Genomic DNA, 10,081 nt, shown 5'->3' with positions numbered 1-10,081 from the left:
GTATAGACATAGAGGTGAAACAGTTTTATGTAACTTCCTGAGTAAATGGTCATTCTTTTGAATTTTGTAGAGGTCTGGTGTCTAATATACTAATCAAAAAGTCAGACTAGAGTGGCTGGGTGACTCTGTCAGTTAAGCATCCAACTCTTGATTTTGTCTCAGGTCAAGATCCCGGGGTTTGTGAGTTCGAGTCCTGCATCAGGCTCTACACTGACAGCAAGGAGCCTGCGATTCAATCTCTCTCCCTTCCTCTCTGTCCCTTGTTGCAATACAGAGGATAGAAGAGATAAAGAAAGGCAAGAGCAGTGCATGCTGAACCAAGCACACACTGAACATAGTAGCTGCTCAGCCAAGGAGAAAAACAAGACATGCTGGAAACAGCATACGCTGAAAATAGCAGAAGTGTTTTCCTTCCCAGATGATGTGTATGTGTAGGCAGTCATGTACCTAGGGTCATAGTATGTCTCACATGATTTATTATCTTATTTTTCTGCTTTTATTTCCATATACTATTGTTCACTCTCCAATAAATATAAGAGAACTACACAAGTCGGGGATTTACCCATCCATCTTCTGCTTAAAGGAATTTTTCTTGGTGTAGTCTCTCTGGGGCTCTAATTGTTCCAAACCATTTTGAGTAACCCTTTCCTCTTGCATTGCACTGAGCTGCATGACAGCCCCTCCCTTGCTTGTGCGCTCACTTTCTCTCTCTCTCTCAAAAATAAATAAATGAACATTTAAAAAAGTCACACATTAGAAGTGTCTACATGGCTCAGTCAGGTAAACATCTGTCTCTTGATATCCATGCAGGTCATGAGCTTAAGATTTGTGGGCTTGAGCCTCATCTGCTTGATATTCTTTTTCTCTCTTTGTCTCTCTCTCTCTGTTCCTCCCAGGTTCTTTCTCTCTCTTTCTCAAAATAAATAAATAAAAATTTAAAAAAGTAACAGACTAAAACTAACTCAGCTAAAGCGATTTTAAGAATGTGACATTATTTTGATTGTATGAATGAGTTCACACTCAATTTATTAATATGTTAATATCTCTAATTATTTGCACTGTTCTTTGGCTATGTCAACCAAATATTTATATCAGCTGCCTTCTGAAATTCAGGGTTTTAGACAGAATCTGACTGAGACTTCCCTTGACATCTAGATTTAAATAAAAAGGGATTTACAAATTGCCAGCATATACTGAACAGAAAACCTTGTAAAACAGTAATAAACTGGAGGGATTGCTTGGTTTTAACACAAAGAAAAGTATTGTAAACCTAGGAGATAGATTAACCTGCCAATAGAATCACAATTTTAAATGTGAGACTTTATTAAAGTGGTAAATTAGTGTAAGATAGGATTTAAATCAGTTTATTAGTCTTTATGGTCACTTCAGTGGGCTACTGTTAGTAGAAGCAGCAGCAAGGAAGATAAATTAAGTAGAATTAAGTAGAATCTACTGAAAAGACTTGTAATTTATAGTGAGCCAAAAAGCACAGAGAATTTCTCTACTTAAAACTAAACAAAAGATAAAAACTAACAAAGATAAAAACAAATAGACAAACAAAAACTATGTCATGTATCATGAAAGACAAGTCAGTAGAGAATATTTCACAATCAATTTTACTTTTATATTTTATGGCAAGTAGAACAGAAATTAAACTTTGTTTCAGTACTCTGTATTCAAATAATCAATGAGAGAGGGAAAAATACAAGACAACTATTTTAATTTGACCACCATACTTTCTGTACTCTACCACTCTGGATTTTGGTCAGTATTATGGACTAAAGTATCTCTTCCCCAAACTCAGAGGTTGAACCCCAGCTAACAAATGTGACCACATTTGGAGGTAGGACATTCAAGGCCATAAAGTGAAATGAGAGCAAAAGGATGGAGCCGTAATCCATTAGGACTGGGTCCTTATAAGAAGTAGAAAAGACTCCAAGACTGAGTGTGCATAGGGAAAGACCATGTGAAGACACAGTGAGAAGATGGCTCTTTGCAACCCAAGGAGAGACGCCCCAGGAGAAATTTGCCCTGCCTGAATCTAAACCTGCCCTAGTCTCCAGACTGTAAGAAAATACATTTCTGGTCTTTCAGGAACCCAGGCTGTGGTATTCTGTTAGGGCTGCCACAGTATACTAGGACTAGTTATTTTAGTTCCACAGTGTATAAAAAGAAAATCAAGAGAAAAAATTTTTACATTTATTTTTATTTATTTTAAGAGAGAGATAGAGAGCAAGTGGGAAGGGGGAGAGAGAGAGAGAGAGAGAGAGAGAGAGAGAGAGAGAATTACAGGCAGGCTCTGTGTTGTCAGCACAAAGCCAGATGTGGGGCTCAAATTCACAAACCATAGAGATAATGACCTGAGCCGAAATCAAGAGGCAGATGTTTAATAGACTGAGACACCTAGGTACATGCAAGAGAAAAAAGTTTAATAACTCTATTGTTTGAAATTCAGACTTCTGGAAACTCAAGCATTTGAGCCAATTACTATCTGGGGCTAAAATGTCTCCTATGTCTTGCTTTGACCCCTCAGAGAATAGTAGCATGGTCAGGCAGAATGGAAACCAGCACTGTGGCACTCAGTCACAACTGTACAAGTACCACAGCAGACACAGCTGTAGCAGTCCAGTACCCCTCCACACAAGAGAAAAAGATCAGAAGCATAACAAAGTTACGCTTGATTTGAGCAAGGAGATGGAAATGGACATCAGTTGTGTGATTTGAAAAGCACTGGTAGTTCGGTAAAAGAGCCGTTCGTTTACATGATTGAAGTATTGGACTTTGACAAGGTAGACTGTTAAATTTCTTCCAGATTCTGAGTATATTCAATCTTTCTGCCACTGTTATATAATGCATGATTCTGAACTAAACTGATTTCATGGCCTCTTTCCTGTGAATTCCAGTATAGCACCTAATACACTCACCCTTATATTTTACCTAATTATGCATGCCTTAGGTTTGTGGTAAAGTCATAAGCTCCTGGGCAACAGAGACATTTCATCTACTAATTTTGTTCCCTACAACACCTGCAACAATGTCATATACAGTCGGATTCTTTTTTTTTTAATTTTTTTAATGTTTTATTTATTTCTAAGAGAGAGAGAGAGAAAGATTGGGCAGGGGATGATCAGGGAGAGAGGGAGTCACAGACTGAAACAGGCTCCAGGCTCTGAGCTGGCAGTCAGCACAGAGCCCGACGCGGGGCTCGAACCCACGAACCCTGAGATCATGACCTAAGCAAAAGTCAGACGCTTAACCAACTAAGCCAACCAGGCGCCCCACAGTTGGATTCTTTATAAAAATATTTATCATATTTTAGAGCTCTGAAACAGGCTGGGTCTATTCATAATCAAGTAATACTGTAGTCCAGTTCTGGGCTCAATGTTCTAATGAATGCAGTTGAATTGAGATATATGTGCCATATTTTCTGGTGGGAAGTTCTTGGTATGAAAAAATAAAACATGAAAATTAAAAAAAAAACTCTATAAAACTGAAAAATATCTTTGCTACTTTTTTCACAGCCTGGAAATATAACAACAGCATTGTGTACCATGTGGACAGTTTTACAATATTGATGCAACAGTCTGGTGTTGATCAGGTTTGCCAGTGTCTCGCAGGTGTTTCAAAAGTGACATTTAGGAAGAATATTGCTAGATTGACTACTTTCATATGTACGAATGCTTCAGGCTTCCCCAAAATAACCTCTTAGAAAGTTCTTCACTATTTACTTGAGTCTTACAGAGTACTGACTAATATATGGATGATCAAATTCTGTTTTTCTAAAGGCAAAATCAATATATCTTTAATTTGACAACTTACTTTGCATGAAGGGAGTTATGTTTCATTAATTAAGAGGACATTGGCCTGTATATCCTTTACTGAACACTTAAGGAGTCAATCAGAATTATTTTCAAAAAAGATTTTTCTAAAAAAATAGATCTTAAATGATCTTTTATTCCCTTTTTATTCCCTACTCATTTAGGGAGCATTGGGATTCCACTCATCTCTACAGAATATTATATAATCCACAGTAGAATGAAAAGTATCTATCTATCTATTATCTATCTATCTATCTATCATCTATCTATCTCACTCTAAAGCTTGTGAATGAGAGAGTATATAACAAAGACTTATAATGCTCCTTAAACGTCAATACCAAATCAAGTTTGCCATGCTTTGTATCAGATACTGGAATAATAAATGTTGTTTAGAAGATTTGCATAAGATTAATAATTAAGGTATGTTGCTACCAGGAAGAGATTGAAATGTCAAGGAAGAGACTTGGAAGAAGAATTCATAACAAAAGAATTCACAACAAAAGACTTAGTTCCTTTAAAATGATTTACTGGAGCGTTGTCTAGGTGGTCTGGGTGACTCAGTTGGTTAATAAGCACCTGACTTTGGCTCAGGTCATGATCTCACGGTTCCTGGGGTCAAGCCTTGCATAGGCTTTCTGATGTCAGCAGAGCCTTCTCTGAAATCTCTGTCCCCCTCTCTTTTAGCCCCTCCCCAGCTCTCTTTCTTTCTCAAAAATAAACAAACATTAAAGAAATAAATAAAATGTTTTACATTTTGCAATTCTTTTTACAAAATCCTTTGTTTTATGTAATAAACTTACTTTTTTGATGTCTATAATGCATATATTAACATTACCACCATAAGTTTAAAAAAGTTATATCACTGTATTTTTGCATAGTAAAATGTAAATAAGCAAAATATCAATATGAAGTTAACATTTTTGCAAAGGATATAGAAAGGTGTTTTATAATTTGAAAATGTATAGTCATTTATGAAATAGGGATTTAAAAATATTAATATTTAATTTTTAGTTTTTTAAGTTGAGATTTTTTAATTCTAAAACTTATAAGCTACTTTAAGTGAACTAATTATTATGTTTTGGTAAAAATATTGGTAGCACAAAGGAAGTAGAAATGCTGGTTCAAAATGCTAACAAAAGTAACACAATAAAATCAGCCACAGAAAGCCTTAGTTTTTGCCTCTTATTTACCATTCAATGGGTACCTCACTGGTAGATTATTACAATTTTCAGAAGACAAATTAGTTTATTAGTTATCAGTGTTATAATTTAGGAAAAATGTTTTTTGAGGGGCACCTGGGTGGCTCAGTCGATTAAGTGTCTGACTTTGGCTTAGGTCATGAGCTCTGCGTTGGGCTCTGGGCTGACAGCTAGCTTAGAGCTTATAGCCTGCTTCAGATTCTGTATCTCCCTCTCTCTCTCTCTGACCCTCCCCTGCTCATGCTGTCTCTCTCTCTCTCTGTCTCTCTCTGTCTCTCTCTCACACGCACAAATAAGAAAAGAAAAAGAAAAACTGTTTTTTGAGATTTTTTTCAAGTGATAATGAAAATTTCCAAATAAATACCAAAGAGAGAGGGCAGTACAATTAAATCTCATGTTCCTGTTACCTAGCTTCGGTAACCATCAGCTTTTCATTATTCTTTAGTTAATTTTTTTAAGGTTACTCTTCATGAAGTCTAAAAAAACCCATATAGTCACTGGTAGTAGATTCAGATTCACCAAACCTTTCTGAATCCTAAAAAAAATTTCATCGTCTTCACTCAGTATGATTTAGTTCAAATTTAGTAGACTAATTTCAGGGAAATGGCTTCTTAATGTCAGTTCTCTTTATTTCAAAATCAAAGTTAGAATACCAAGCTGGAGGTAGAGCTACAAATGTACATTGCATTCATCCCAGACATAATTGACTTGTTTTCCTTGTCATAGATGTTGTGAAACTACTGACACATGTAACAACATGAGAATATTTTAAAAATCATTATTGGGGCACTTGGGTGACTCAGTTGGTTGAGAGTTTGACTTTGATGCAAGTCATGATCTCACGGTTTATAGGTTTGAGCCCCACATGGACTTTGCATTGACAGAAGCCTGCTCTGAATTCTCTGTCTGTCAATCTCTCTTTCTCTCTGACTCTCCCCTGCTTGTGCTCACTCTCTCTGTCTCTCTCTCAAAATTAAACTTTAATTTTTTTATATTATCATGCTAAGTAAAAGAAGTCACACAGAAAAGACTATATACTGAAGGATTCCCATTGTTTATGCTATTCTGAAAGAAAAAAACATTTGGGCAAAAATCAAATCAGTCTTTGCCAGGAACTAGGGAAGAGAGGAGACTGAATGCAAAGGGCTATGATGGGAAAAAGTTTTTGAGATGGAAATACTGTGTTTCTTGACTGTCATGATGTTTACCTGCTTGTACACACTTGTCAAAATTCATTAACCTGATACTTAAGAAGGGAGAATGTTAGTTACTGTATGTAAATTATTATTTTAATTCATCAAGTAAATCTAACTTAAACAAAAATAATAGCATAGCAACATCTAATGGACCAAGGAAAATGAAACTATCATCTTCCTAGATTGGGGTAACACATTATTAGTGAAATTTGAACTGGTTTTGATTTAGGGTAATTACTTCACATTATTTTTTACCAAGCTTATAATCCATTAAAACATCCTATATTTGATGAGTCTTTTTAAATAAATGCAGTACTGTATATTAAACTTTAAATATTCCATCTGATACATTTATTTCTACCACACTGACTTAGGAAGTTCTTTTTTTATTCTACACATTGCTATACAAGACTACCCAAAATTCTGTAAATCTTTATGTCATTCACAATTTAGTCAACAAGCTTTATTAAAAAAATATTGTTCTTTGTAGAAAAATCACTTTTAATTTGTTTTCGCTTGGTTTATATCATATTATATAAAACATGTGTTTGCATATGGTAACAGAATCTAAGTAAAATGATGAAATACAGAGGTCCTGAAGATTGGTAAAATATCTTAGTCTTTGTAAGTAAAGTTACTTATGTTCTGCTGTTATAATCAGTTAATCAGTTCCTTTTTTTTGAAACATTTTAAATCTTTCTTTTTTAAATGCCACTGGTATTAAATTAAATTATATAAATTACTGTGAGGTTCTGTTTCCTTCAGTTCTCTTTACCTTTTTAAGTGTGTGGACATATTTTAAAGAAAAATATCTGGCATTGAATTATTGTGTGCAAAATATATCTTAAATTACCATATATATTTGCTTTGTGTTAATAAAACTCAGTATAGATAGTTAAGTAATTCTTATTTTTAAAAATTGCATATGCTTTTGTTTTTTTTTTTTTGAACCTCTGATAATTCTACATTTCTAAATTGTCCTATTGAACACACACATATAGTCTCTTTCAACTTAAAGGAATTTTTCTTGAATAAATTAGAATTTATATACAAATTTTTGGATAGTATAGAAATATTTTCAACTATAGAACAAAAAGTGTCCTCCCCCAAACAGATAAAAAGATACATCTTCCATATCACCATTTGTTACTGAGAAACCATGCTGTACTTTTAGATAATTGGGTTTAAATGCTAATATTTTATAGTTCTCTCTTATAAAATGGTGCAAAAACATTTTAAATAGCATTTTATTCTCAGGAATTTCTACAGATAAATATTTCTCTAGATTTTATAGTCCTTAACAGTTTTTAATTTCTATTTGCTTATGAATTTCAATGATTACATATCCTCCAAGTTTCTCAAAATATAAATATTGTAACACATGAGAAGGAAAAGACAAATTTGAAACTAACCTGCCCCAGTTGCCAGATACTTGAGCTAATAATGTCTTCCTTGATCTCTCACTTGTACAGAAATATCTTAACTTTCCGAGAGAGGCATTTGCAGCTGATTTTCTTTTGAGTTTCTGAGGCAAGTAGTCATAGAATGCAAAGCAGTACCAAGTGCATGAGGAATTCACTTACAGAACTGGATATAATTTAGGGCATGCACACTGAGGTTTGGCTGATCGCAAATGTGCAGATTTATCCATTTCATCTTTCATAATGTCCTCTTTATTATACTACATATGGAAATGTCAATGAAAACTATTAAACTAGAAAATACTTTATGAAAGTCATAAAATGTTGGTTTGCATTACATTTCAATCAAGCATTATGGCTAACCTAAAGCACTGTTCATTATGTCTCTTTTTTTTCTAGTTCAGTTTCTATGACACATGCTGGAAACTGTGAGCATCGAAATGGTCATTTCTACTATACAGTAGTAACCCTTGGGGTGGGAGGAAACCATCTCCTAGTGGTAGCATGATTACTTTAATTCTGAAAAATACCATGGATCATTTTATCTGTAGTATAAGTCATAAAAAGAATGAAAAAATAAAAGCATGAACTCAATTAATAAACAGGAAAGGTGTTCTGACAAAATATTTGAAACAGATCAGAAGTAACAAAATTAAAAAAAAAAATAAATAACTCTAGTGAGTTATTTCTATTATCACAAACTACATGACTCCTTTCAAATTATTTTATAGAAAAATGCATGCTGTCCTTTCCTATAGTATTTTCCAAATAATATTTTATAAATATCTTGAATTAGTTATGGCTATATTCTAGGAACTAGACATAGATCCTGCTTTTAGGCAGAGTACAATATTATTGAAAAGATACGTCAGGACCCAAATTTGCTTGAAACATGAATGAGGTGGGAAAGGTCTAAAAGTAACCAATCTACCACAAAATGTCAAGATCAATAGAATTGGGAACTTGGAAGCTAAATTTCAATTTTTAAGAAATAAATTTATATTTGTACATATGTTCTCTATAACTATAAAATTTTATCTACAACAACCACCATAGCAAATGCAGAATTGCAGAACATACGAAATTGGTTAAAAGAATATTGATAAAAAATTAGTAATAGATAATTCCTGAAAACATAGATGGTTTGGGGGCTCCTGGATAGTTCATTTGGTTAAGTGTCTGACTACTGATTTCAGCTCAGGTCATGATCTCCTGGTTCATGAGATCAGCCCAATGTAGGGGGCTTGCTGCTGATTGTGCAGAGCCTGCTTAAGATTCTCTCTCTCTCTCTCTCTCTCTCTCTCTGTCTCTCTCTCACTCAAAATAAATAACTAAACACACACACAAAAAATAGATGGTTTTATGCATATTAAAAAGTAAAAACATCAAGACATGTTAAATTATAGAGAAATAGGCAATTTTGTATAATCATTTGATTAAAAAGTAGTTTGTCTTACCTCTCCCACCAGTTGCTGAAGAGATGGTGACACTACAGAATATAAACTTGAGTTACCCCTAATGGGACTATGGAGACTAACATAAGCCACGACATTTCTCTGCAGAACCTTCTTGAACTCCTGAAACAAATAAACAAACAAAACATCTTTAACATAAATGAAAGTAACAGAGTTTGTCAGTTATGTATTGAATAAGAAACACTTTCTACTTAAAATCACTATAGTACACAACTGTTTAAAAAAATCTATTCTATTAGAGCGTACAAAGGTCATAAAAGGATTTTAAATAAAGGGCTAAGGAGTTACAAATCATATATGACAAAATATTTTTAACTATGTTCCTGAAAAAAGTCCAATTTTAAAAGAAAATGTCCTTAAATAGTTAACATAATGTGAGGTTTAACTTTAGAATACAGTATGGAAAGTTTGCTCTAGCCACAGAACTTAATTTTATAGTTATTGAATGAGAGAACAGACATGGGTAAACTACTTCAGTGATTAATCAGACTAGGCCTTTCCTTTGAGACAATGAGCTAATTGTTACATGAAGTGGATTTTTATTCTGAGCAAAATGGGGCACAATACACCTTTGTCCCTGCACATATCACCTGAAATAAAACCTGATACATTTTATGCATATAAGTAGCATATAATGATTTCAGGAAAATAGTTTTTCTACCTCTCTGCTGAATACCACAGTCCCCAAAACTGAATACCATTAAGCCTATTAATAAGGTGCCACTAAGATGGTCTTCTATTATTTTCTTCCTTTCTTATACAAATATTTAATAACCAATCATCATGGTAACAATTCTAGAGAAACAACCTAAAAACTATTCAACTTCATGTCTTAGGAACTTGCTATCTTCCTCCAACACTATAAAATGGAAGACTATAAGGGCATGTCTACCTAGGAAATCAATAATTTTAAATTATTCCTATTTTAAGTTGAAAATTCAGCTATACCTCTATAAGAGAGGTGAAAAGACG

General features: G+C 33.8%; 1 protein-coding gene across 1 annotated transcript in view; it reads right to left on the bottom strand.

The window, feature by feature from the left end:
- The window catches only part of LOC144244159 (inactive N-acetylated-alpha-linked acidic dipeptidase-like protein 2), a 348,840-nt gene that overhangs the window by 294,477 nt on the left and 44,282 nt on the right, over positions 1-10,081 (bottom strand). The window contains exon 6 of the mRNA XM_077779388.1: positions 9,092-9,211. Coding sequence (XP_077635514.1) covers positions 9,092-9,211 — 120 coding nt within the window. The remainder of the gene's footprint in view (positions 1-9,091; positions 9,212-10,081) is intronic.

The sequence above is a fragment of the Crocuta crocuta genome, unplaced genomic scaffold (genome assembly GCF_008692635.1).
Source record: "Crocuta crocuta isolate KB4526 unplaced genomic scaffold, BGI_CrCroc_1.0 scaffold1028, whole genome shotgun sequence".
Classification (NCBI taxonomy): domain Eukaryota; kingdom Metazoa; phylum Chordata; class Mammalia; order Carnivora; family Hyaenidae; genus Crocuta; species Crocuta crocuta.
The sequence above is the reverse complement of the archived record's forward strand: the minus strand, read 5'-3'. Positions and strand labels throughout refer to the sequence as shown.